Source organism: Erigeron canadensis, chromosome 1 (genome assembly GCF_010389155.1).
Source record: "Erigeron canadensis isolate Cc75 chromosome 1, C_canadensis_v1, whole genome shotgun sequence".
Taxonomy (NCBI): Eukaryota; Viridiplantae; Streptophyta; class Magnoliopsida; order Asterales; family Asteraceae; genus Erigeron; species Erigeron canadensis.
In genome coordinates this window covers 53,833,963-53,861,539 of record NC_057761.1, presented here as the reverse complement: position 1 = coordinate 53,861,539, position 27,577 = coordinate 53,833,963, and the positions used below count along the sequence as shown (strand labels likewise).

Sequence of the window (27,577 nt, the reverse complement as noted above, 5' to 3'; positions counted from 1 at the left end):
GCCGCGATATTACGATATCTCTTTATATATAACATACGACTTATGTCTTAATTTTTAAAATATATTGATTTTATTATATTATTCTTACTAATAAATAGAAATAAAGTTGATCATTCATTTCTAATTTTAAATATTTCATCAATAAATAAATAATATAAATTTTTTGAACAACTTAAAGCGGCAGTCGTCGAATCATTTTCAGTCATATATATTGAAGTTTATGAAATTTAAAATTTAAATTTAAATTACATCAAAATTTTAGTAATACTTTTTAGGGAAAAACCCACCAACGCCACTATCTGAAATGAATAAAACAGGAAGTAGAAAATATGTTGAACGGATACTTAAAAAACCGAAACGTGCAGCTGGTGACTTGATTCGCATCTCACTTTCTCTTTCTCTCTCTCTCTCTCATTACAGAAAGTAACATCTCATCATCTTTCAGGTATGTATGTATCCTCCCTCTCTCTCTCTCTCTAAATTCTCTCTCTAGATAGATTCCATCATTTTAGGAACTCATGTTTACTCTCTGCCATTCAGTTACTAATTTATTCACACTTTTTTACAGCAAACAGTCTGCCTGATTTCTCAGCTGCCGTTCAGATATATATATATATATATATACACACAGATATACGAACGGAGACAGCTATACGTATATCGAATTGAGTTGAGTTGGTAAAATGAGTACGTCGGTTGGTCAGTATGATCTGTCATTTAAGATCTTACTCATCGGAGATTCAGGCGTCGGTAAAAGCAGTCTTCTCGTCACTTTTATTTCTAATTCCGTCGATGATCTACCTCCTACTATCGGTAACTTTTACTTACTGATCGGAATTCTGTATTCAATTTACATCACCATTTTAATCTTCCAAAGAATTCATTTTATGTTGACAAAATAATGTGTCTGTGTATACATATATACATATACATATATATATATATTCAGAATATGAATGTATTTTTAAGTGTATCTGATTTTAAGTAGTGATATATTCTATGTTTGCAAAATTGTGTGTATCTACGCTACTTAGAAAATCTATTAGTTATTGTATGTGTCTGGTGGTGCCGTGGTGGTGACCTTTGCTGACTAATAAGTTGCGAAGTCGTCAAGACTGACTAGGCACCATCGGTTTACTAGATAGGAGAGGCTACATTAGATATAGTTCAAAATTGAAAGTTTGATATAACAAAAGCCAGTTCTAAAGTCGCGAAGACACTATAGCAAAATGTGATAAGTTGTTATGCTGCTTAAAAAAAGTGACAGGTTGTATATATTCAAGATATGGTAAGTAAGAATTGATCTGATCTGCCTATGCTCTCGCAATGCCTGTTGATAATGTAATGTTTGTGTTCATATAAAAAGCTTTGTAAACATGTGTAATTCACATTCATAGTCAAAAAGGGAAACTGCTTGGTCTTACATCAAATGGCCACCTGGGACCCTCTATGGGGGATTTGGAGGAGGGATTTGACATGATAATCGATAAATATTAACTCCCAAGACCGTTTTCGACGGTCCCAATACCGTCTTCGACGGTTTTTTGGGGAGGCTAAGATGTAGAAAACCTTACCCGTATCTAAGATAGAGAGGCTCCTTCCAGGCTCTACCTAAAATTAGTAGAGGTACCCCGACCTTGCATGAAGTAAGGATCGAACCCATGATCTCTGTCTTCAGAGGCAAGGGTGTTAGCCACTTGATCCAAGCTCAATGAAAAGTAATAATATGTAACCTCAATCGTTTGTATGTAACTCTCTCATGGGTTTTAGTTTCTATTTATCTTATTCTTCATTTTTGAGCAGGTGTTGACTTCAAAATCAAGCAGTTTATAGTTGGTGGGAAAAGATTAAAACTTACAATTTGGGACACAGGTATGTATTAGCAACAATTATATTTCTCAGTTTTATTCTAAGGGGTTGATTCTAGATATTTGTATTGGTCATTTCTATATACTTTCATGCTTTATGTGTCATTTCCCAAATTTTCCTCAGACAAGAATCGAATCAGGTAAGTGAAATTTTAGGAACAGAATGATTAGTATATATTGCGTGGCGGCTTGGCTAAATATTGCTAATGCCGTACCTAGCAATTTACTATTACATGTCACTTATATGTGACGATGTTTTTTGCAGCCGGGCAGGAGAGATTCAGGACATTGACAAGCTCCTATTACAGAGGGACCCAAGGGATCATTCTTGGTACACAATCGCTATTTTTTATTTAAATTGAAATATTATGTTTTTTTGAACCGAATATTTTATCGAGGAACCTAGCATTTACTTTATTAATGAACATGCCATATACTGGTTGGACACCCAGTCGACCCAATTATACTTAAGTTTCTGACTTCCAATAGTCATTCACAAGAAAGAAAGCATTGAACATCATCAATAAGAATATCTTTCTGAGGAAGTTTAGAGTTGAAAGAAACTGCATTACAAAACTTAAAAATTTACCGAATCGCTGAAGCCCCTCAAAGACAGAAGAACTTTAATGTCATCTGCCGTACCCAAACTGATCTTTTACCACCTCAAAACCTTTAACCATAATCAGCAGCAATTGTATAATGTGCAGACACATATTTCACTGCATTAGTATTAAGAATGCAAATCTTTGAAGCATTAGTGGACTTCAGCTATGCACATCATATGGACAGAAAAAAGCTCACGACATTTACTATTGCACTGCAACTAATATCTAGTTTTGAAATAATTGTATGGCTTTATTCTTTCAAAATCCTACCAGTTTCAAATCCTTCATGGAACACATTTTTAATGGTTGAAGAACAATCATGTACCCAACATATCCAAGAATTACATAATGTAGCGTGTATGCTAATCAGTGATATTTATCATTTGATTTTGTGGTTTTCCAATGACATATTTAACTTTACATGTTTTGCAGTGTATGATGTTACAAGGAGAGAAACCTTCACGAACTTGTCGGAAATATGGGCTAAAGAAGTGGATCTTTACTCCACTAACCAAGACTGTGTCAAGATGCTTGTTGGGAATAAAGTTGACAAAGTAAGCTGTACATTCTATTGTAATGTTTTATACTTGTGAACCTGCTTCCATGCTTCCAATTTCTTCTTATACGCAAAATACATAGGACATGTGTACTTTAGGTGAAATTTGTCTATACCATTTTTTAGTTTTGTGCAAGTCCTATTTCAGGATTCTGAAAGATTTGTGAGCAGAGAAGAAGGTGCTGCCCTTGCAAAAGAGCTTGGCTGTTTGTTTCTTGAATGTAGTGCTAAAAATCAAGAAAAAGTACATCAATGTTTCGAAGAACTTGCATTAAAGGTAAATACAGAACTTATAACTACATAATTTTTTTGTGATCGGCCTTTACTTGAATATGGGATCAGAGCAGATTTCATGAACAAATCAACTTAGGAGTAATCATTGGGAAGAGGCTGGACCAAACAGGAACTGGAAAATGAAGAATAATGGAATCTTGAACCACCATGTAAACCTATTTGATGCCTGTCCTGTTTGGAACCAGTTCAGTCCGAAAGCTGATCGTAAAGTAAATGGCAGGGGTTTAATAGGTCAAAACTGTAAACATTAAACAATGTATGTTTGAAAAAAGTTGAAGAAAACTAAATCGATTGTGATTGTGGACTGGGCCAAACCCAGCCGGTACAAACTGGTTTCTATAATATCCAGTAGCTTTTAATACATGAAACTGGAGTAATACATTTAGAAATTCAGACTCTATCGGATATTTATGGTACCGATGTGAGTTTGGTTTTCCAGTTCTGTCAATGTTACAAATCATGCTCTTGTCTGTATTTGTGTCAAAGAATGTTACATTCTTTTAAAAACTTGATTTCCTCATCAATGAGGTCCCACTATAAAAGGTGGAAAATGGATGGATCAAGGGTGACAACAGGTTGGGTAGAATTGACTTTAACACACCCTGTCCAAAAATGATCTCATAATCATGTATCACATGCGATCATCATCTTAACAGTAATCAAAAAGTACTTCTACAACATGATGTAGGAGTAGGAGATATTTTGAAATAAACGCAATTTCCTGAAGTTTCGATTCGTTTTGTTGTCTTTACTTTTAAGTGTTGTTTCTCTAACCGAACCTAATTTACTATTTTGCGACAAGAGGGGGCTCTTAATATTTTTTTAATTCTCATGTTTGACTGCCTAGAGACAAAACACAAGTTAAATTAACCTTAGTTGTAAGTAAATGGATCAGAAGTCCCACCTCTGGTCTCATACAGGACACATGATTCTCACTGATTTCATCTCATACTACAGATAATGGAGGTTCCGAGTCTTCTGGAAGAAGGGTCTACAATGGTGAAAAGAAATATATTGAAGCATAAACCAGAGCACCAGGGCAATGGTGGCTGTTGCTCATAAGATGCTCCTTTATATGCTTTATGGTTCCAGCCATGGAGCCTGAGTTGGTAGCTTCTTGAAAACTCTCATGATGTAAATCTATGATATCTTCTGTAATTAGGGTTGTGCTTGAGTTATCCCTATGGTAAATCTCAAAATAAAAACTGGAAAAAGAAAATATCTGCCTCCTCGTGTAAAGTTGTTTGCCTTTAAATATGCACCCGCGCTTGCTCTTGTCGGGAAAAAACAAGTTGGTGTAATTGTAAGAAAACAGGTAGTGATTATTTTGTCATGTAGCTATGATATGTAAATAGCTTGGTACTCACATTGGTGATGTTTTGTGAAATTTTCAAACAATAACAAGTGATTTGAGATACAGATTTGATGGGATTTATTGTTTCTCGTATTGGTAATTTGGTGATATTGAATGCGCAAGGACCGGTCCAAACCGGTCCCTGGAGCTGTGAGTGTCCTAACACATTGGAAAATGCAATCCTTCCTTTAGATGGTCCTCGAGCCAATATTTTAGTCCTGTTTCGGGATGATATTTCTTGCATATCAAAGACCAGTCTTGTTGAGCCAAGTTTAGAATTAATATAATGAATTTGTTTGTATTTTGGTTGTCATTAAGTTTTCGATACAGAAAAGAAACTAATTGCCTAAAAATACAAACAATTTTCTTACCATTATATCTTCATCTTCCACTAACTGCAAGATAAATAGTCGATTCAACCCTAAATGTGAGATGAATTGATAAAAGTATAAACGAACTAGCAAAATACAGTCTGCAAAATTATGAGGAAATTAAATATTGCAAATGGATAAAAAAATTTAAATACCGAAGTGAGACTTTTCTACAGCAAATTATCAGAACTTTTGCAACAATACCATTACATTCAACACCTATAAAAAATAACTGGCTTAGTCATAAACTCCTTTAACTTCTCAACAGCCAAAAACAAAATCTATAGATTTGACCATTACACCTATGATGCCATTGCACTTTGTCTGGTTGCGGCTTCTAAGATTGTCCAAGTTTGTGTGTCCGGTTCAACAAGCTCCCCTGGGGTCTGTCAAGTTTTTTAACACATTAGCACCACTTGCCCATCAACAACAAAAACATAAACCTTCACCAATCTAATATACAAACCTTTCCATAAACATTTGTCTTAGTAGGTGATGCCCCAATTGAAAGCAAAAGTTGAACAATTTGATCATGTTCCCCTCTAGCCGCATGATGAAGAGGCTGTTCAAGATCAACCAAGTGTTTATATTTACTATTTTTGGGAATTTTTGTTATGCATTGATAAAGATTAGAACTGAAAAAAACTTAGATGTGCAATTAGTTGCAAGCCACTTACAGTGTCCCCTTCTACATCAACAGATTCAAGCATTCGTTTCAAACCCTCTGCAGAATTGGCTTTAGCAATCAAGAGTTGGGCTATCTCCATAAATCCTAGATGTGCAAGTAAACCAAAATGTTAGGTAAAAGGCGTGCTATTTAGAAGTAAAACGTAGAGTATATGGCCAACCTCCAGCACATGCATCATGTAGAGGAACCCCACCATCTTCATCCTTAGCCTCCACTGAAGCTCCCCTTTCCAACAATAGCTGCACAAAAAACATGATGGTAATGGGTAAACAGCAAATAATGGATTTAACAATGATGCAAAAGATGGAATCCATGCTTTTACTTTATATCAAAACATTTATTTTTCTCCTTTAACTTTCTCCAAAGATCATGATTACCGAGAACCACAATAACACATGCAACAATGATAGTAATTTTGTAAAATTTGGAGAGTAACAGATGGTAACTCACCTGGACACATGACAGATGACCATACAGACATGTGAGATGAAGAGCAGTATCTCCATCCTCAACAGGTTCATCAATGCTGCCATCCAAATTATCTTTTGTCGTTGTAGAAGTTGAAAAAAAAAAGGATTATGTTTGTTAGCGTTACACAGGCTCAAACAGATTAAGCATTTAGGCTACTGCAATTCTGAATAACAAATACAAACGAAGGACGTCTTTCAAATGCTAAAACTTTCATATACACTATGTGTCAACGCTATGAAATCAAACGCTAGATTTTTTTATTTTTTTTGTGAAATACGCACTGTTACTAATATCATATTCTTTTCAATTTAACCTAAACTGAGCTCTTGGCGGCTGTCGCCTCATCAACTGATCAAAATCTCCTAAACTAAATCATGTATGACCATATATAGATATTAATCATGCAAGCATGGCCAACCATTTATTTTTTTGAGTGTTTTTATGCTTTTGAGGTGTGGACACTTGTTAAGCCAATGGTGGGAATGCAACATATCTCTGCAAAATGGGAAGACATCATTAATGAGCTGATTGCTTTGTCTAAAGCCATCTCAATACAAAGTGTTATTGGAAAAGTGTTGGTTACAGCAACAGCATATTTCGTGTGGCAAGAACGGAATAACTAGATATTTACAAACAAGAGTAGTACTTTCTCTCAAATTCGTAATATCATTGCTGAAACCACTCGACTAAAGCTTGCTTCATCGAGTTTAAAAAACAGCTAACAACTTGAGGTTATTGGAAGACACCAAAAGCAAATTTGGTTTAGTTGCTTTCTTTTCCTATGTAATTTTTATGCTCTTATCTCTATTAATTGCCTAATGTAGGTTAGGATCAAATTCATCAGGTTGTGCTAACATAGCTGGCTGTAATCAACTAATCATACGAAATGTGGTATGTGAACTAATGTTATATTCCAACCACATTACTGGTACTGTATCATTGTGATGTAGTTATACAATTCACAGGGGTATCCCATTACCAAAAAAAAAAAAAAAAAAGGAGAGAGAGAGATATTAATCACGCACATACCTAGCCCATATTGTAAAAAAATTGGATACTGAGAGCACCAAAATAATCAATCTGTTACTAAAAACTTGTATCGCTACTATTTATGTTGATTTCCGCTCTTAATAAAATTTCATAATTTTGAGGTCCCAAACAAACCCTAAATATCAATAATAAAAAAAAATACTATTCTCAAACATTTAAATCATGATAATAAACCTAATCAATCATATACGAATCGTGTAAGGATATATATAGCCTATAGATACAACATATATATATACCTAGGGCTCGGCGAAGTCCGTCAAGATCGCCGTGCATAGCGGCGGCGGCGAGGTCGCGAAGGTGAGGGGGTGTATCTTCAAAATCATGTTCCGGAAACGCTCCTTCTTCAACAAAAAGGATTCCTTCTTCATCGTCATCGCCATCCAAGTTGTGTCTTCCCGGAACCGCCATTTCTTTTTACCGCCGGTGATTGATAATTATGCTAAAACCTCGGAAAGAAAGAAAATAAAATTTAGGCTTATATTACACGTTTATAATCATCAGCAAGTTGTTATATTAGACCCTTATTTGTTTGTGTGATAGCTAAAAAGGCCCCCGACGGTCCTACCTATGTTCTATTTCAAAGAGTTGCTTCCTTGCATATATAATTTTCTTAATCCTTACACAAAACAATTTATTAGCCATATACAACCAGGGCCCACTTAATTTTTTTGTGGCAGCGAGACTAATTTAAGGATTTTTTCTCTAAAGTTTCTAACAAAAACCGTTTCATATGTTTAAACCAGCCTTTTAATTATCAAACAAAGTCATCTTAGTCACATCAAATAATGTAAAAACTGTAAATTTTTGCTCCAAAATAATTAGGTTTTCATGTCGAACATCAAGATAAAACTTAAATTTGAAATATTAAAATATAAAAATATATATGGAAAAAGTACCCTTCCATTCAGCACAAACATAAGGCTTTATGAGATGAGCATAAAGGTTTTTTTTTTTTCTCTTTCTTTAAGAATCTCAATAAATCATATCTTCTTTAAAATTATACTCAAATTAACAAATATAAAAGTATAATAAAAATTATTCGCAAGAAAATACTTAGCAAAAATTATGCTATGTATTATAGAAATAAACTCAAAATATTCCATTAGATTAAACTCAACATTACTTTTTGTACCAAAGTTAAGAAAAAAGGTGCAAAAAAGTCGATGAATCTATTAAACTAAAATCCAAAATTTTCACTTTATCGGAAGTGGTTTAGGCAGGATTCAGGAAGCACGTCAAACATTTTTAATCTTCACTTGCCAAACATTGTCCTATAAGCCCAATTGTAGTTTATTAAATTATAAGCCCAAAAAAAGAGTAAAGGGCTGAAGCTAGGCATGAAACCTGAAAATTTTAGGGGCTCTTAACATTTGGGGCCTTAAACAGGCGCCTAGCTCAATAATACTATTGGGCCGGCTCTATATACAATAATATATGCATTATATAACCGTAATGCACAATCATGTATATTTTTGTATATGGTAAAGGGATTTTGTGTAGAAATTGCTCCCTTTCAAAATCGATTTTCTTTGGGGCTTTTCTTTGGTTGTTTTTGTCTTGAGAATCGAGTTGTATATTGTATCATTCCCTCGGGGTTTGTTTGGGACTATATCAAAAATATCACGGAGTGAAAACCAGTGATCTGATCTCCGTTGGTGGAAGTTTTTCCCATGTCTAGTTTTATTTTGATATGAATTTTTTCATCCATTTTACAGTACTAGCATTTAAAATTTTGAGAAGATTCTAGTAGTTTGTAATTGTTGTAATGCAAGAATGTTGTACATTGTATTTCTAGCAACTTGTTAGGAGTTTTGTTTGATATATTACTCCTCCGTATAATTTTTTTTGTTATTAAATAAAAATGATTTTCTTTTTAACAAAAATTTTAAATTTCTCTAAATTTCTGAAGTAGATGGAGGTTTGATTCTCTTTGTGTGACAGTTTTTACTCCTTTTGGAGTAGATCGAACATAATAAACAACAATCTGCTAATTTAATTTACCACCTTAATTGTTGAATAATCTTGTTACAATAAATCGTGAATATAATAATCAATGAATAATGATGTTAGAATTAATTAGTACCCTAACCGAGCCTAAACTGATTAGAATTGACAATCAACCAAAGAAGGTGCCGGAAAGATACTAATTTGGTTGTTTGATCCAAAAGGGATTTTGGTTTCACTGTGATTATCTTCGATAGGAGCAGCAGGAAGATTTAGGTCCAACATTAGTAGGGTTTTTTGCGCCTTAAATTCGCCATTTGCATTAGTATTTTTGTTAGAAGAAGTACTTGTAGTCGCCTTCATGATAATGGGACGATGCCGCCTCATGTGACCACCTAGTGCTTGACCCGAAGTAAAATCAGAACCACATATGGCACATTCGTGCACCCTAGGCCCTTTGGTTGAACCACTATAAGTCAAACGCTTGTTTGGTCTAAGGAAAAGCAAAGTTGATCTATTTTGGGAAACCTCTTGAACATCCCGGTGGGGTTTATTGTGGCTAGCTTTATGGCCACCAAGGGCTTGAAAAGAAGTGAAACCACGATCACATAATTTACATTCGTAAGCATATGATGGAGGCGGAAACACCATGTTGAGTGGCTCTGGCTCTGGTAAATGGTTGCCATGAGCCAAAAGCATTAAGCAATCGACGATATCTTGGTCATCATTGGCATTGTTTTCTTGAAAATTGTTGGTGAACTCAATGGAATGGTAAACGGTTGGAGCCCTAGGTTCGTCGGTGGTGGTGGTGGAGGAAGATGAGGTTGAGGCTAGGCTTAGGGTAAGAATCGATGAGGGTCTTGGACGTTTAGTCCTTTTTCGCTTGATGTGGCTTTGCATATTCTCAATGATCATCATGTGATCACCAACTTCTTCCATATAGTTGATATTGGTTTGGAGTTGTGGTCTCTAGTTATTATATGTCTATATGTACGATGTAAGAGACCAGAGACATTAAAGGTGTTATATAGAGTTTTTATATATAAGAAATCGAAGAAGTCGCCCCCATTGAGTATCTCCACCAAAGGAGCTTTGCCTTTCCAACCTTGGAAGTTACTTTAACCAAAAGCAATAGTTATATAACTAGTGTATGTATGTATGGGTGTGTATATATATGTTTAAAATAAGTGATATATATTCCATGTGCAATATGCAAGTTAGTGTAAAATGAAGTGAAGGGAATCGATCGGTTTGCTTTGAAGCAAACACAACCTATAGCTATAGCTAAAGTTGATACCTAATGGAAGGGTTTGGAGGATTCCTTACCCAAGTTTAGAGTGCAAGCCTCGCACACTACGTACATACCCTTACTTCTCATACTACTATATGTCACTTTCCTAGCTATTTTTCTACAATCAATTTTTTCTTTGATTTTAATTTCAAAATTATATTTGAATGAATTAATGAATTTAGTTTGCCATATGTGTTAGATATAAAAGAAACATGCTTAAAGCTTGAATAAGTTAACTTGTAATCAAATATGATTATAATGTATGCTAGTAAAACTTGGATTGAAATTCTTCAAAGTTGATCCAACAGTTGGATTTAATTCAATATTTATAAAAGTTGAGAAAACTTTAAAGAATTTTAATCCGTAATACTATATGTGTTTGAGGAGTTATCATCTTATTACTATTGTACATTCATTTATGTGGAAAATCTTATAACTTATTATTTATGAAATTTTAAATTCTCATAAAAGATGGACCTAAAAGTAGAAGTCAAGTAAATGAGATACTAGTAGTATGACCGAAAAATCATGTTGGTTTTAAGCGAAATTTAATTCCTCTATTATTTGATCAATCATTAATTATTATCTTGGTCGATGAAATGAATATTACTCCTTATAATAGTTTGCGCATAGATGACTCTAAATGGTATAAGTAAATTGTTTGAACTCCTTCAATTCTCTCGCGCTGATAGCTCTTTATAAAGATTTGATGTGATTGTACGTTTTACACAATTTTAGTTTTGTTTGAACGAAACGATACGGTCAAATTTACTCCTTATCGGAAAAGATATGTGTGGACCCGTTTTTTATCAAAGGGGATTACTACTTTTTATAGTGGCAGTAGCGGATTTAGAAATTTATTTTTGAGTGTGCAATATTTAGCTTAAACTAGTTACCTTCTCAAACTGTTCACCTATTCGGGTCGGGGTTTTTTCGAATCAAAATTTTCACTATTAGTCTAGTTTTACGGGTATAAGTTCCGATTTGTAATAACCATATTGATAAGAGCTAGAAACACCATTTAGATAATAAAAATTAAGATTCATATCTTAAAATTATTGTTAAATTCATGAAAAGGTGTTATTTGCGGACAACCCTGATTCCCTGAGGTAGCCTCGTTCCCACAACAACGGGAGGAGGGTGTTAATTACATCATGAATTCGTGAATCGTGATCATCATTAATGATTGTAAATCTAGTCAATTTGTTGACTTTTAACACTTTCCTGTTGTCCTAGCTCTGTAGCAAATCGGGGGTATTGGTGAAAAGTTGTTACGAAAAGTGGGATAGCATGGAGTTTTTTGGTTTTTTTTTATCATGGGTTCAAATCTTAATTCTATCATATGTAAATGTGGTGGGGGCTTAACAATGTAATAAGTTATAACTATCTACAAATAGGAGAACAAATCCTTTAGAATTCGAACTCAGATTGGAAACACCAAAACTTGATGGTGTTAGTCATCGTTCCATCTTTCAAAAAAATTTGATACAAAAAAATGGAAAGAAATTTAAATTTTCTATATATTAACGAATTCCTTTTTATAAAATTCTCTTAGAAACTTTTGAGCCAAACGATCTTATCGTCTATTGCATTGTTATAGATATATGTAGTAGTGATTATTACAATTTTCCACTTTAATATTCTGCAAATTGAACCGGGTTCTCTTTAAACGTCGAATTCAAAATCTTTTATACATTCAACGGATTCAACAAAATGAATGGAACATTAATACCATTAGAGTAGTTTTTTTAAGCAGATTTGGATCACTTGCACACCATCCACGTACTCGATCATCTCCCCACGATCAAGAGGAATCTGGTCCAACATAAAAAAACTCAATAGTTCATTTCATGTGAGATTTTATGCCCTCTTACAAATCAAATTAAAAAAGGTAAAATTAATCACGAAGATAATCAAATTATCAAAACATTATACGTCATTTGTTTAACATATATTATATTACCAGCTAATCAACCGGGTAATTACCCGGGCATGATTAGAAAAATATATAAAAAAATTTCATATTTGACTACACAACTTTTATGTCTCACATCTTCATACTCGAGCTCATCAGTCCAAGTAATACATAGTCGCTCACTCGCTCACATTGAAATAGCAAGGCGAGATTGCAAAACCAGACTCCTTTTAAGTAACTTTGAATACCAAGTAGGGTTTAGAATTCTGGAGTGTAAGTAACTTTGCAATTTTTTCTATTGTGTGTATGCATCAAAAAATTTGAACATTCTACGTAAGTATCTAGCTAAATTGAACACTTAATGTAAAATTTTTACATTGACCAATCAAAAACTTCTACGTGACAACTCATATAGTTATCACGTATACATTTTTACATTAAGCGTTCAATTTAGTGAGATACTTACATAAAATGTTCAAAATTCTTTGATGCATACACACAATAGAAAAAGTTGCAAAGTTATTTACACTCCGGGATATTAATCCCTACCAAATAACCAACTAACCATATCATTATCATTGCTTTGTCATACTGAAATCTGATCCATTGATCTAGCAATAATATTACCAACAAACAGAATACACTTGATTGATTTGAAAAATGTAATAAATGAAATTGTTATGCGAAGATGAGATTAAAGGTGAAAAACATTAATGATAAAAGAAACTTTCAAAAACGTAAAATATTACTATCGTAGAAAAAAAACAATCATAAAAAACCAAGGGTGTTTTATGTGATTGTCTAACTTTTGTCTTAATATAAGAGTTTAGTATTTGGGGTGTAAGTAACTTTTACACTTTTTCTATTGTGTGACTGTAACTTTCATTTGGTTCATTGTATGTAACTAACCCGCTAAATTGAACGATTAATGTAAAAGTGTATACGTGGCACACCATATGAGCTGCCACGTAGAAGTTTTTGATTGGTCAACGTAAAAAATTTACATTAATCGTTCAAATTTAACGGGTTAGTTGCATACAATGAACCAAATGAAAGTTACATTCATACAATAGAAAAAATATAAAAGTTATTTGCACTTCGAGATACTTAACTCTAAATATAATGCATAAAAGGATGCTTAAAAATGTCCACAAACTAATTATCCTATCTCTATTTCTATGATGTAATTATCCTATCAGCATGAATCCTCCAAAAAGAAAGAAATTTAGTGCAGAATGATTGCAGAAACTTATGAAAAGAAAAAAAAAACCAATACGTAGATATGTGAAGTTTTCATAGCTATATCGAAAAGTCGACCATCACACAGTTGGTGCCAAAAATTGGACAAGAGACATATGCAGTCAACCAAAGTTGAACCCTTCTAAAACTAACCAAATTTTACCCAAAGTTAAGGCTGACAAATCGTGTCTTAACAGGTTCGATGCGCACAAAATTTTTAGCTTTCAAACATGAAAAGCACTCATTTAACACTTGCCTTTTATGATTTGAGCTTGACAGTTATTCATTTTATGTATCAAAAAAGTTAAATGATGAACTTTAAATTATTGAAAACAATTATTTTTAAAAATAGAAAAAGTTGCATAGTACATTTTTTGCTTAATAGTTACTTTAACGGGTCTTAACAGGTACCCAATTGCCAGCCTTACCCGAAGTGATATTGTCCCCTACTCATCCGACCTCCCCATCTTGAAACCTTTGATGGATGTCAAATAACTTCAAGGAACACTTGATAATATCTCTCCTTTTGCAGTAGATGAAAACTCGTGCATTTTCAGTTGTATAAATTTCCGCCCAATCTTTTCAATGCTGATTCAAATGGAAGTCTAGTCCTAGTTGAAGGCTCGTATAAGAAAGTATCCATTAAATACCTTTCAAAGCTGGTTTCACGTGACTTCTCAATCGTTCGATTTCATGTGCCACCTCAAATATAGCACTCAGAATCTCTCTAATCAAATTGTCGAGATCATCTTCGGATGAGACAAGTCAGCAGATATGCAATTTTTCTTTAAATGATCACTGAAGCAACTTGGTTTACTACATATCGATTCATGACTTTGCATGGTCATTAGCATACTTAAATTTAATAATGTTGCACAACTTTAAACTATCAACTTTTTTATTAGGAGGGTTGATAAACAACCTTTCCTTTGAACCAAAAGTCAAGGGTTCTAGTCCTACAACTCTTAAATGTAAAACCCTTGATATACATATAAAAAAAAAGTCATTGTTGATAACCACTTTAGCAGGTCGAGTGTTTGGTACAAACTCAATTCTACATTGAATATATAAAAACAAATGTCATTATTTAAGCTTATAACTACTCCTAAAACCAAGTGGCTTTAGAACATATCCTTATGTGGGTTATATGTTAAGCAATAATACAATGGCTACTCCTCTAAAACATAGGTCCAATATTAGTTATCTACATTACATGTCTAACCAATATAAGAGTACTTAATCTCGTTTGATAATATAAGCAAAATGCTCTAAAGTATAGAAAGGCATCCATTTATAAATCACTAAGGTTGATACATAACTAAATCACATCCTCACTAAATATAAAGATAAGGTATCATGTATTTCACTCAATATTTACATAACTAAATCACATTCTCACTAAATATAAAGATAAGGTATCATGTATTTCACTCAAATTTTAGCAATTGTAGTACCCGATGACCAATTGATTTGCTATTGCAATCAATAAAAGATATGGAGTAATGATTATCACAAATATTCTCTGTAAGTGTTTGTAAGCTATTATAATTTAGAACCGATTATGATTCCTTTCTATGTGAAATGAAGGTTATAAACTCTTAACTAAGCTATCCAACATTCAATTTATAATGGTACTGGTATTAAACGAACACACATTAAGACATATAATGCTTAAATTGAAGTTACTACCAAAGATCATATATTCTTAAATGACTTAGTTTGAGTTGAACTGGTAACCATCAAAGACAAAAGTAAATGTATCAACAGCAAAGCACTCAAAGTTATTTTAAGAATTAAGAAAACATACATGTAAAGTAGTGGATGAAGTAGTATAGTAGTTAAAAAGGAAGGATACACGAAGGACTAAGGAGTCTATTTGTCATTGTGTTCTTAATTTCTTAGGGTGGGGGGAGGGTTTCCCCACTCCTTCCCTCCCCTCCCTGATTTTTCTTCTCCTCCCCTCCCCTCCCCAAAACCTAGGAGCACTACAACACCTCTCCCCTCCCCTCCCCACCCTTTTCTATTTAATTTCATTTCTATTTATTTTTAAAACTAAAACATTTTATTTAATAAACTAAAACTAATGCAACTTAAAAACACAAATAAAACACATAATCTTATTCAAACATACGAAAACAAGTAAAACATAAAACTTAATCAACATAAACATACAACTAAGGCGCCGGCCATCCGTACTGCTCACAAAGGGCGCGTTTCTGCGCCAAAACCATCTCCAACATCGGCCCGCTGAGGTGATCGTGTGGCCTGATCACGAAGTCCATATCATTCTGTCGCTGCTGACTCTGGACCATCCGTGTCATCTCCTCCTCCCGTTTTTTCCTAGCCTCCTCCGCCGCCATATAGCTATCCATCATCGCCTTCTGCATCTGCATCTTCTCCTACCGAGCTCGTTTTTTATCCTCATTGTCGCATTTCAACTCCACGACCATCTTCAAGAACTCCTCAGATGTAGTAGAGGAAGAAGGAGCAGCCTGCTTACCCTTAGGTTTACGGCGGGGTGGTACGGGTCTAGCCTGATGTACTGGTGCATCATCCATGTCGTTCCCTCCCTCCTCTTCTTGCTCCAAGTGGTCCTCATTCAAGTCAATATGGACCGACGGCTCCCCTGATGAACGTACATGGACAGACCCTTCCGTTCTTGCCCTTTTGCTACCCGACTCCTCACAAATCCCCTCCAAAGTAAGAACCTCCGACCATTTCGGTCCTCTCCTCAAAACCTGCCACACGATCACCTGCGGAAACCCGAACTTGTTATTGTATTTCCGCATATACAATGCCACGGCCGACTTAAACACATCCTCGTCACTTTGGCCACTCGACATCTTACTTTTCTTCACATTGTAAATACCACAAAAACCCGAAACCTTATGTTTCAAATCCTTCTATTTCGACCGACACATTTCAGGGGTACGTCCCGATTCACGGTTCAAGTGTAAGTCCAACTGAAACTTCACCTTCTTCCAAAACGAACCCGCCGTTTGGGCGTTTCCGACGTATGGATCCTCAGAAACGTTTAACCAAGCTTTTGCCAAACACGCCTCTTCATCCTTCCCCCAATTTCGACACTCTCTTTTATCTTTAACCGAGACTTGGGTCTCGGGTATTGCTTCCACCTCTTCCTCCACCACGTCTTCTTCTTCTTCTTCTTCTTCTTCTTCTTCTTGAACCTGCTGAGTCGCAAAGTGTGATGATGAACCACCCGCGAAACCCGAAAACCCGGGTTGAGTTTCATTCGCAAAACCCGAAAACCCGGTATTTGGTTGCACACTTGACGGGACAGAATCGAAAAACAATGGATCCATACTATTCAAGAAATCTTCAACACGTTGTGGCCTATACACATTTTCGGCCGTATTTTTTTGCGAAGGAGGAGGTGGCATAATATCGCGATTGTTTAGCGGTGGCGCGTTTCTACGTTTTTTGGGTAGATTTGAGTAAGTAGGTTTTTTTGATTTCTTCCCCCTATTCATTTTTGAGGGTTTAGATGGATGATTTGGTTGGAAAAAAAAAATAAAGAAGAAAGAATGGAGGATGGTCTGTTCGGCCAGAAAGAAAAGAAGAAAAAAAATGAGGAAGAAAAGAGAAAGAGAGAAAAAGTAGGGGGCCCCACGTTTTTTTTTTTTTTTTTTTTTTGTAACGGTCACAAAAGTGGGTACCCAAACCGGCACCACTGTGCCCAGGCTCCTCCCCTCCCCACCGGTACCGGGGGGTCGGAGCGGTGTTCCTTCCGGTACCGACCCGGTACCGGTCCGTGCCTCACCCACTCCGTCCACTCTTATGGCCATTATTCTCATCCATGGTAGTAACATGTAAAACAGAGTAAAGGCTAATAATAAGCAAATTCATTATGTACAATCAGATACTATGTAAAAATAGCATATTTTTTGAACCGATAATGATATAGTTAATTTTTAGCATTTTATCAAACACCTTGTATGTGTCAAACAAAACTCGATACACCTTATAAGAAACATACTAATATGTTATCGCTTCATTTTCTCACTCATTCTGATTGTGCAACTTTCCTTACAATGCTTCGATTTAATGTATTTAACAAACAAAACACAATCATAACCGTAACCATACATCGAAATAAAGCCATGTTGAAATTGTACCTTAGAGATTTTATAGATAACCCATTTTTTCTATTGATATAGTTCTAGCTAATCAAATATCGAAATAAAACTTGAAATATAAGACGCACCTGAATTACTTTAGATTATGCTTCAGTTTATCTTTAATTTTTAAGCTTTTGATTTTGTAATGCAACCATTTTTTTACATGATTATAATAGAGATATTTCAGTAGAGATTAAATCAATGAATTCTATGGAATAAAGTTGAAGTATTTTAATGAATTAAAACTGGTATTCGGTATATAAAGGTAGAAGAAGAAAGAAAAAAAATTATTGAAAAAAAAATTATCAGGATAAATTTGTTTCTGAAGAGAAACTTGTATTGAGAAAGAGCATTGCTGCCACGTGTAAAACTTTTAAAGGGATATTAGTTTTGGGATCCTCTTTTTATTAAATTAAAAAAGATGTTAAATATATACATCAAATCTGTATACTATATATTTAAGGGACTTAGAAAATCATAAACAAAATACTTTTTTGAAAGGTAGATTCCGTTAGAAATATCGTGTCGCGATTCAACAACGAAAAGTTTAACATACACTGTCTTAATCGGGTTCTCGTTAGAGAGCTCTCTCGAAACAAAAATGTTTATTTTAATTACTCAATGAGAAGAACCCCTACTAACCCGTTCAAAAATACAATAATTAGTAAAAACGTAAACTCTTGCGTTCTTCAGTCCAGGTTCAAATCCTTTCATTGGATAACTACCTTTACCATTAAAAGTTTCACCAAAATGACTAAACAAAATACTATAATAGACTAGTAGCATAGTCCACCATTGAAGTTTCACCAAAATGACTAAACAAAATATTATAGTATAGTCCATCATCACCCTTTTTTGCAATATCATATCATCATATCATATAAGTAAAACTTTCACGTGGCATAATTAAATAGACACAGACTTTTCAGCTGCACCACCCATATGATATATCTACGTACCTAATTATCTAAACCGCTATACATGTTTCCCACACGCCAATAACCAAGTCAAATCAACAAGAAATTAAACCAAATGGGAGATGATCAAGAAATATGTTTATCTAGCTCCTTGCTAGACTACATTTATCAATAATATATCACTCTTAATGTTAAAAAAAAAAAAAAATGGAAGAAAACCAGCAAAAGCTAGTATTTGCCATCAATGGAGAACGTTTTGAACTCTCAAGCGTTGACCCGTCAACAACATTGCTTCAGTTCTTGCGTTCTCGCACTCGTATCAAGGGTCCTAAACTTGGTTGCGGTGAAGGTAATTAGTTTGGTTTCATTTATTTCACTATCTAATCCGAGACTCTCTACGTCTAATTATACTAACAACAGTAGTATACATCTGTTAAATTTTTACACTATTTTATTATACATAGATACATATAAATAACATTTGAATGGATGTGATTGGATGCTAGCTTGAAAAAAAATTAAGGATCAATACCTATTAGTATTAGAAGATTAGCCGGGTAGGGGATTTTTGGCACAAGGTCATGGGTTTTAGCCGGCACACCCTATAGCCAAAACTGCTGACGACAACCAATTGGCTGGTTGGTTATCAAATTTTTTCCACAAATAACTACTAATAGATTATGGAAAATGATTGATCATCCTAAACATTAGCCTAAAGTGGATTCAACTTAATCTCTTGCTAATCTTACATTCTTACCCCTTGAATTTCCACATGTCATATTGGGAGGATTTTAGGTTAATGAATTAAGAGGATTAATCATTCTCCATAGATTATATATAAAGTGAAGTGATCAAGTGAGAACCAAAACAAGGATGTGAACCATGAGAACCATTAAAAAACCATCTTTAAGTCGGAGCCCTTAGAGGCTTAGAGCTAACGGCTACGCCTGTAACGTATCCAACCACCACCATCTCTTGGATGACCGCCTATCAAATCCACAATAATCCCATATGCATCAAGTGACAACCCTTTTAGATCAGATAAGGGCAATGCCCCCACCGTATCCATCCGTTTTTAACACATAACCCATATAATTTTTATTAAAAAAAATCAAAAAATAAATATGAAATTAAAATTTTAGAAAGCCACACCAAAAAAAGAAAAGGAGAGGAGATAGTGGTTCTTACAAACAAGCTTGAAAAATCATTAAGTAGTGATACCTTGGACTAAAATCGTATGCTTAATTAGAAACAGACATAAAATGCTAATGTTGACATGTGTCAAAGTCAATATGAATATTCATTTCTCTAGTGAAGTTTATTTATGCATAATTGTAGGTGGTTGTGGTGCTTGTAATGTTCTACTGTCCAAGTTTGACTCCAACCTCAATCAAGTTGAAGATTCCAGAGTGAGTTCATGTCTTACACTTCTTTGCAGCATAAACGGGTGCTCAATTACTACAACCGAAGGACTTGGGAACAGCAAAGATGGATTTCATTCTATTCACCAACGTTTTGCAGGCTTTCATGCATCTCAGTGCGGTTTTTGCACTCCAGGGATGTGTGTCTCACTCTTCTCGGCACTTGTCAACGCAGAAAAAACCCATCGACCAGAACCGGCTCCTGGCTTGTCCAAACTCACTGTCTCAGAAGCCGAAAAGTCAATTTCTGGGAATCTATGCCGGTGCACTGGTTATCGACCCATTGTTGATGTATGCAAAAGTTTTGCCGCTGATGTTGATATGGAAGATTTGGGGCTTAATGCATTCTGGACAAAGGATGCCAAACTTAGTAAATTACCTTTTTATGATCCAAAAGAGATATGTACTTATCCCGAGTTTTTGAAAATCGAATCCAAGTCTCCAATGGTTTTGACATATCAGAATAGGTCTTGGGATACTCCAGTTTCTATGGAAGAACTTGGGAGCTTGTTGGAAGCTGCAAAAGGTGTGGCAGTTAAGTTGGTTGCTGGTAACACGGGAATTGGTTACTATAAGGAAACGAAGCAGTATGATAAGTACATTGATCTAAGGTTTATCCCCGAGCTTTCTATAATAAACAGAGATGACTCACAGATAGAAGTTGGAGCAACCGTTTCAATTTCTAAATTAATCGTGGCTTTAAAAGAAGAAAAAAATGGTGATAATTGCTCGGAAGGTAATATGGTTTTCAAAAAAATTGCTTCCCACTTTGAGAAAATTGCTTCTGAATCCGTTCGAAATTCAGCAAGTATAGGTGGAAATTTGGTAATGGCTCAAAGGCAAAGTTTTCCTTCTGATATCGCCACTGTACTTATTGCTGTGAAATCAAAAGTCACTATCCTCATAGGGACCGAAAAGGAAAATATCACATTAGAGGAGTTTCTGAAAAAACCTGGTTTGGATTCAAGAAGTGTGCTTATGAGTGTGCAAATCCCATGCTTGAAACCAACCAAAAATAGCTGCCTTTTAGAATGCTGCTTTAGATTCAAGAAGGATAGTCCTAAACTTTTATTTGAAACTTATCGTGCTTCACCACGCCCTCTTGGGAATGCATTGCCTTATTTAAATGCTGCTTTTTTGGCTGATGTTTCTTCATGTGACAGTGGCGTTGTTATAAACAGTATTCAGTTAGCTTTTGGTGCTTTTGGGGTTAAACATGCAATCAGGGCGAGCACGGTTGAAAATCATGTTGTGGGAAAAACGCTAAGTGTTGGTTTATTATATGAAACTCTCAAATTGGTAAGGGAGGCCATTTCACCTGAAAATGGGACATCCCATCCTGCTTATCGATCAAGCTTGGCTGTTAGCTTTTTGTTTGACTTCCTCGTACCAATGCTTGATTCTTACGGCTCCATTCCTAAATCCAATTACAGCTCTCCTGAACTTTGTTCAAAAATGACATTTAATGATTGTGAAAGAACGACATTATTGTCATCAGCAAAGCAGGTGGTAGAATCGAGCGATGAATATTACCCTGTTGGCCAACCAATCATAAAGTCTGGTGCAGCCATCCAAGCTTCTGGTTTGTGTTAATTATTAGTTTTTAGTTCTAGAAAAGTTAAGATGTGGCAACCTGGCGGATTGGGTAATGGGTCGAGACCGGATTTGGTTGAATCAGGCCACGTTGACCATCTATTTATTTGTTGATTGTTTCCTTCTTGCTATTTTTTTTTATCTGATTTTACCCATTAGGTATATAACCCAACCCAAATTGACTCAACAACAATAAATTGAGTCAAACTTTCCATCTCTCAGTACTTAAAGTTGAATCTGTTTTAATCATACAGGTGAAGCTGTATATGTAGATGACATTCCTTCGCCATTGAACTGCCTTCATGGAGCATTCATTTACAGCACCAAACCATTGGCACGGGTAGAGGGCATTAAGTTAAAGTCTAAAACAGATGTAAATGCTGTTATTACATTTCAAGATATACCAGAAGGTGGGGATAATATTGGATCTAAGTGCTTATTTGGTCCTGAACCTCTTTTTGCCGATGAGCTTACCGAATCTGCTGGCCAGCGTATAGCATTTTTGGTAATTTAATCTTTTTTAGGACTTAATGTTAGATAATCTATATAATAATGAAACATGCTACAAGAAACGAATTTGTTAGGTCGCAGATACACAGAAGAATGCAGATATGGTAGCTGAAATGGCGATGATTGATTACAACACCAAGGACTTAGAGCCACCTATATTAACTGTTGAAGAGGCGGTTGAGAAATCGAGCTTTTTTGAAGTCCCTTCATTCATACGTCCGTCTGAAATTGGAGATTTCTCAGAGGGAATGACTGAATCTGATCACCAAATCCACTCAGCGGAGGTATTTAACTGAAATATGTCTTTTCATATTAAGTTACTCGTATTTTTTGGAGGTAGCATTTTTTACCAGTTCACTTAACAATGTGTTGTTTTTATCTCAAATTGGTAAAATGGGTCAAATGAGTCAAAGGGGTCAAAAATCATATTTGCCAAAACTTTTTGTAAATGGGCAAATCGTAGTTACGGGTCGACCACACCTGTCGATTTTGGACACAACCTGAAAACGACCCATTTCAACATCAACCCATTTATAGTGTGACCCAACTTGCCCGATGCTCTATTTATGTTCTTTTGAATTGGAAGCCATTGATACACAGTAACGCTCTTTTTGAAGGTCGTTGTAATAAATTGTTTGTTTGTTCTTGAAATCCAGATTACACTTCCATCGCAGTACTATTTCTATATGGAGACACAAACTGCATTAGCTATCCCAGATGAAGACAACTGCATGGTGGTGTACAGTTCCACTCAGTTCCCCCAGTATGCACAAAGTGTGATTGCACGGTGTCTTAACATTCCTGAACATAATGTCCGGGTAATTACAAGAAGAGTTGGAGGAGGGTTTGGTGGGAAGTCTTATAAATCTATGCCTGTGAGTATCGGTTCTTACATATCAAATTTCCATTTATAAGTCTGTATTATGGTAGTAATACTACAAATCCGATGCTTTGTATATTGATAAAATAGGTTGCGACAGCATGTGCACTTGCAGCATACAAATTAAGACGCCCGGTAAGAACATATGTCAACCGGAAAACTGACATGATAATGGCAGGAGGACGACATCCCATGAAGATAAATTACACAGTTGGGTTCAAATCAAATGGGAAAATCACAGCCCTACATCTTGATATTTTAGTCGACGCTGGGATGTCGCTCGATGTAAGCCCTATAATCCCATTGAGTTTTATTAGGGCACTCAAGAAGTACAACTTTGGTGCCTTGTCATTCGACATTAAATTATGTAAAACAAACCATACTAGTAAATCCATAATGCGCGGTCCAGGAGAAGTACAAGGGTCTTTTATAGCTGAAGCGGTGATAGAACATATTGCGAGTGTGCTTTCTCTAGAGGTTGGTTCTGTCAGGGAGACAAACTTCCATAATTTTGACAGCCTTCAGTTATTTTATGGTGCAAGTGCTGGTGAGCCTTTGGAATATACTTTACCAACTATATGGGATAAGTTAAAGGAATCTTCAAACTTTGACTATAGAGTCGAAATCATCAACAAATTCAATGAGTGTAATATGTGGCGAAAGAGAGGACTTTCTCGAGTACCCATTTTGCACGAGGTGTCACTAAGACCCACGCCTGGCAGAGTAAGTATTTTACTGGATGGTTCAGTTGTGGTAGAAGTTGGTGGTATTGAGTTGGGTCAGGGGCTATGGACCAAGATTAAACAAATGACTGCATATTGTCTTAGTGCGGTGCAATGTGATGGAGCCGATGGGATCTTGGAGAAACTACGGGTCATACAAGCAGATACGTTGAGTATGATTCAAGGCGGTCTTACGGCTGGAAGTACTACTTCTGAAGCAAGCTGTGAAGCAGTTAGACTTTGCTGTAATGTTTTGGTTGAAAGACTTGTTCCTTTAAAAGAAAAACTAGAAGAACAAATGGGCACAGTTAAATGGGAATATCTTATTACGCAGGCTGATTCCCAATCCATCAATTTATCAGCAAGCTCATATTTTGTGCCCGAGAATACGTCCAGTGGATACCTTAATTACGGTGCTGCAGTTAGTGAGGTAACTTGATTTTATCAACAACAAAAATACCTAATCCCGTCAAATACTATGTAAATATTCTTTGCAGTATGACGTTTCGTATTCTTTTTATTGTGTGATGAATTACACGATGCCTTGCGAATTATGCGGAAAAAACAGGTGGAGGTGAATATTCTGACCGGAGAAACAAAAATTTTGCAAGCAGACTTAATATATGATTGTGGAAAGAGTTTGAATCCTGCTGTCGATTTGGGACAGGTTTGTGTTTACGGTAATTGATAATCAAAACGGTTTTATAAACAAGTACTTTGTCTTGGGACGATATACATATAGGAGCTCATTTATGACTTTCTTTCCTACAGATTGAAGGGTCTTTTGTGCAAGGGATCGGGTTTTTTATGCTTGAAGAGTATCTTACAAACTCAGATGGCTTGGTTGTGGCGGACAGCACATGGACATACAAGATACCGACGATTGACACCATGCCCAGCAAACTCAATGTGCAAATACTAAACAGCGGACATCATAAAAAGCGTGTTCTCTCTTCAAAAAGTATGATCAAAAGAAGTCGCTATATTAATATGGGGATATGTATATCGACTAACTTCCATATTTCAATACATCTTTCTTGTGGAATGCAGCTTCTGGAGAAGCACCGTTACTTCTTGCAGCTTCTGTTCATTGTGCAACAAGAGCCGCGATTAAAGAAGCAAGAAACCAACTATCTTCTTGGAAGGGTTTAGAACCAGATCATTCAGTTTTCCAGTTAGATGTTCCTGCTACCTTGCCAGTGGTGAAGACATTGTGCGGGCTTGATAATGTGGACTTTTACCTTCAGAGCTTGTTGTCTAGCTCATAAAAATGGTAGCCTTTGCTGTTACAAGGTTATTTGTTGAGGTTGATGGTTGCTAGATATGTAGTTTGTATCCTCATCAATAAGCATTATCAATAATTGTAGGGCTAATTATTTGGAAAGTTAAGACTTTACCAGGGTAACCTTTCACCCAGATATCTTTACTGGGTCTGAACAAAAAACATCATTTCGGTGGGACAAAACTTGGAAAAACAACTATTGTGGTTAAAGTGACCTATAAACTGTGCTGATGTGTATCCAGTTTTGTTCAGACCTAGTAAAGATATGTGGAACAAGTTTGGATACAATTCAGGTAATTAGCCCTAAGTTATAATATGATGTCCTTTATATTATGATTCTTAATCAATATATTTTGTGGGTTTCCTGAACATGTTTGCAAAAAGGGGGGGGATACCACTTTTAGCCTTCTCCTTGAAGACTATCACAAGTTATAACAAAATCAGACTGCAGGCCTTTGTACCATATTTTCACTTGTAGACATATAATCGGATTGGAGATATTTTACATCAAAATAAAACAAAGAACTAAATGATAGTATGACCCAAAAATCATGTTGGCTTTAAGCATCAAGTACTCCTGGCTCATCTATTATGTGGGAAATCATTATCATGCAACTCTTGACTATTTCTAATTGGGAGTCGACTCAATTACATGATACTCGTATTACTCATTGTTACACCAAGTTTAGTAAGTAACTGCTCAGTGCCCCTTCTGCGGGTTTTGAGCCCCAATACCTCGACGGTGTATGGGGGAGGTTAAGATGTAGGCAGACCTTACCTCTACCTAAGTAAAGAGGTTGCTTCCAGTTTCTACCTAAATGGTAGAAAAGGCCCTCCAACCTTTGCATGGGACGAGAATCGAACTCATGACCTCTGTCTCCAGAGACAAGGATGTTTACCACTGATCCAATCATGCTGCTTATTGTTACACCAAGTTTATTAGGGTGAAACTTAATTAAAAGGACTGAATCATTGAGGTGTCCCTTCGAGTGACACATATTATACGAACATCGGGACATATCTAAATATGGAAGTTTATATAGGTACTTTTATAGGCTTAGCAAACTATTTTGTCTATATGGCCATGGACATAACAAACATACATACATGTTATTTACATAAATGAAACTCGTGTTTCATATCAAGAATCTTATGATACAAGTTAGGCGTTGGAGGCCATACCAAAATTTCATTACCATTTGACTATAACTAATGTTCAGAATCGTTTCAATTCTAATATCAAAAATACAACGCTTCATACAAATCAAAGTATCAAGCAATCGCATTCCCTGTTAAAGGGGTCTCAACACCACTCTCGAAGGCTTTAATCAACTCCGGATCAACATTTTCTTCTGGCTCCCAGGTTGCCTCTTCTATGTCCGTCCATTTAACTAAATACTCGTTTTTGCCTTCTTCACCATCCCGTCTCCCTAACACACACTCGGCCTCTGCATATTCCAACCCGTCTTCAAAGTCTTTAACCAAATCCTCTGCAATCATCGCGGCCTTAACCCACTCGTTATCCCCTCCATCTTTCCATTTCACCAAATACTCGACGTTATTCCCTTTCCCTCTCCTCTCCATAATCTTGTCCACCTCGACGTATTCATATATCGCCCCTTCTAAGATCTTAATTACACTTTCTAACCCTAATCTTCTAGCAAATTGCACCGGGTTCCCTTTAGGCGTCGAATTCAAAACCTCTCGTGCTAAATCCAACGGCGTCCGTCCTCTATCGTCTCCGGCTTCCGGATCCGCCCCAAACTCCACCAATACCTTTGCCACACCTGGTCTCACATACCCTGCCGCCATATGTAACGCCGTCAACCCACCGCCGTTATCACGGTGGTTGACGTCAGCTCCGGCCTCCACCAACGTCCGTACACAAGATTCCGACCCAAGTCCGGCGACAAAAAGTAAAGCCGTCCGGCCATCGGAATCCACGGCGTCAACATCCCGGCCGTCATCGGAATCAAGAATCTCCTTCAACTTCCGGTCATCTGCTTTTTTGGCGGCAATCCACCACGGGTTTTCATACTCCGCCACCACGTCGGCGGCTATCAAGTTAGCCGGAACCCATGTCGGCGCGTGATCGTCTTCCCATTCAATCAAATACTCCATTCCAGCATTATCCTCCAATGCTCTACTGCCAATAATTGTTTTAACTTCACCATAAGTTTCATCTTGATCATAGTCGGAAAACTGAGGTGGGTTTGGCTCAGATTGACTTTCCACGGCGGCGGCGGCGACGGAGAGAAGGTGGGGACGATGGTGAGGACGGAAACGGAGGTGGGCAAAGAGGGAGAATGGTGGATGTGTCGTGGGCCGGTGGTTATGGGCCAGTTTGAGGCCGGAAAGTGATGGGTTGACGGAAAGAGCTTCCATTTTGTTTTTTGATGGAGGATGATTGATAGGTGGTGGAACATACAGAGAAGAAGATGGATATTGTGGGAATACAGGATAA

The 27,577-nt window shown here is 36.1% G+C and overlaps 6 protein-coding genes across 7 annotated transcripts; 2 read left to right on the top strand and 4 right to left on the bottom strand.

Moving 5' to 3' along the window:
* Positions 1-344: 344 nt before the first annotated feature.
* On the top strand, positions 345-4,754 carry LOC122610296 (ras-related protein RABC2a-like). 2 transcript variants are annotated; one of them, XM_043783292.1, is made up of 7 exons: positions 345-445; positions 569-813; positions 1,804-1,872; positions 2,134-2,199; positions 2,906-3,027; positions 3,178-3,306; positions 4,281-4,754. In XM_043783292.1, exons 2-7 carry the CDS (start codon positions 684-686, stop codon positions 4,383-4,385), a joined length of 621 nt encoding a protein of 206 aa, XP_043639227.1. In that variant the 5' UTR covers positions 345-445; positions 569-683; the 3' UTR covers positions 4,386-4,754. The 2 variants fall into 2 exon arrangements, with proteins under 2 accessions (XP_043639227.1, XP_043639232.1); XM_043783297.1 differs by lacking the exon at positions 345-445 and having other exon boundaries at positions 522-813.
* A 403-nt stretch (positions 4,755-5,157) lies between these two features.
* Positions 5,158-7,736, bottom strand: LOC122582016 (poly [ADP-ribose] polymerase tankyrase-2). The gene is made up of 6 exons (XM_043754363.1): positions 7,497-7,736; positions 6,187-6,278; positions 5,897-5,975; positions 5,726-5,820; positions 5,515-5,610; positions 5,158-5,434 (listed from the first exon to the last, which is right to left on the bottom strand). The coding sequence occupies exons 1-6, from the start codon at positions 7,666-7,668 to the stop codon at positions 5,351-5,353; spliced, it is 618 nt and encodes a 205-aa protein (XP_043610298.1). The 5' UTR covers positions 7,669-7,736; the 3' UTR covers positions 5,158-5,350.
* A 1,532-nt stretch (positions 7,737-9,268) lies between these two features.
* Positions 9,269-10,182, bottom strand: LOC122586075 (zinc finger protein ZAT5-like). Its single transcript, XM_043758180.1, has one exon. It carries the CDS (start codon positions 10,141-10,143, stop codon positions 9,364-9,366), a length of 780 nt encoding a protein of 259 aa, XP_043614115.1. The 5' UTR covers positions 10,144-10,182; the 3' UTR covers positions 9,269-9,363.
* A 6,370-nt stretch (positions 10,183-16,552) lies between these two features.
* On the bottom strand, positions 16,553-17,140 carry LOC122595062. The gene has a single exon (XM_043767356.1). It carries the CDS (start codon positions 17,138-17,140, stop codon positions 16,553-16,555), a length of 588 nt encoding a protein of 195 aa, XP_043623291.1.
* Positions 17,141-18,767: 1,627 nt separating this feature from the next.
* Positions 18,768-25,482, top strand: LOC122600672 (indole-3-acetaldehyde oxidase-like). Its single transcript, XM_043773428.1, has 9 exons — positions 18,768-19,054; positions 20,044-21,708; positions 21,974-22,224; positions 22,304-22,513; positions 22,886-23,104; positions 23,200-24,261; positions 24,400-24,498; positions 24,603-24,792; positions 24,882-25,482. Exons 1-9 carry the CDS (start codon positions 18,913-18,915, stop codon positions 25,097-25,099), a joined length of 4,056 nt encoding a protein of 1,351 aa, XP_043629363.1. The 5' UTR covers positions 18,768-18,912; the 3' UTR covers positions 25,100-25,482.
* A 744-nt stretch (positions 25,483-26,226) lies between these two features.
* On the bottom strand, positions 26,227-27,577 carry LOC122579892 (signal recognition particle 43 kDa protein, chloroplastic). Its single transcript, XM_043752154.1, has one exon. It carries the CDS (start codon positions 27,496-27,498, stop codon positions 26,386-26,388), a length of 1,113 nt encoding a protein of 370 aa, XP_043608089.1. The 5' UTR covers positions 27,499-27,577; the 3' UTR covers positions 26,227-26,385.

Bases quoted from the DNA above. Each gene is read 5' to 3' on its own strand.
- LOC122610296 (XM_043783292.1), top strand. From the start codon at position 684: ATGAGTACGTCGGTTGGTCAGTATGATCTGTCATTTAAGATCTTACTC. The intron at 1,873-2,133 runs GTATGTATTAGC...TGTTTTTTGCAG, and splicing joins ACTTACAATTTGGGACACAG to CCGGGCAGGAGAGATTCAGG. The intron at 3,307-4,280 runs GTAAATACAGAA...CTCATACTACAG, and splicing joins TCGAAGAACTTGCATTAAAG to ATAATGGAGGTTCCGAGTCT.
- LOC122582016 (XM_043754363.1), bottom strand. From the start codon at position 7,668: ATGGCGGTTCCGGGAAGACACAACTTGGATGGCGATGACGATGAAGAA. The intron at 6,279-7,496 runs GTATATATATAT...CAACGACAAAAG, and splicing joins CGGACTTCGCCGAGCCCTAG to ATAATTTGGATGGCAGCATT. The intron at 5,976-6,186 runs GTGAGTTACCAT...TTTTTTGTGCAG, and splicing joins GTCATCTGTCATGTGTCCAG to CTATTGTTGGAAAGGGGAGC.
- LOC122586075 (XM_043758180.1), bottom strand. From the start codon at position 10,143: ATGGAAGAAGTTGGTGATCACATGATGATCATTGAGAATATGCAAAGC.
- LOC122595062 (XM_043767356.1), bottom strand. From the start codon at position 17,140: ATGAATAGGGGGAAGAAATCAAAAAAACCTACTTACTCAAATCTACCC.
- LOC122600672 (XM_043773428.1), top strand. From the start codon at position 18,913: ATGGAAGAAAACCAGCAAAAGCTAGTATTTGCCATCAATGGAGAACGT. The intron at 19,055-20,043 runs GTAATTAGTTTG...GCATAATTGTAG, and splicing joins TAAACTTGGTTGCGGTGAAG to GTGGTTGTGGTGCTTGTAAT. The intron at 23,105-23,199 runs GTGAGTATCGGT...TTGATAAAATAG, and splicing joins AGTCTTATAAATCTATGCCT to GTTGCGACAGCATGTGCACT.
- LOC122579892 (XM_043752154.1), bottom strand. From the start codon at position 27,498: ATGGAAGCTCTTTCCGTCAACCCATCACTTTCCGGCCTCAAACTGGCC.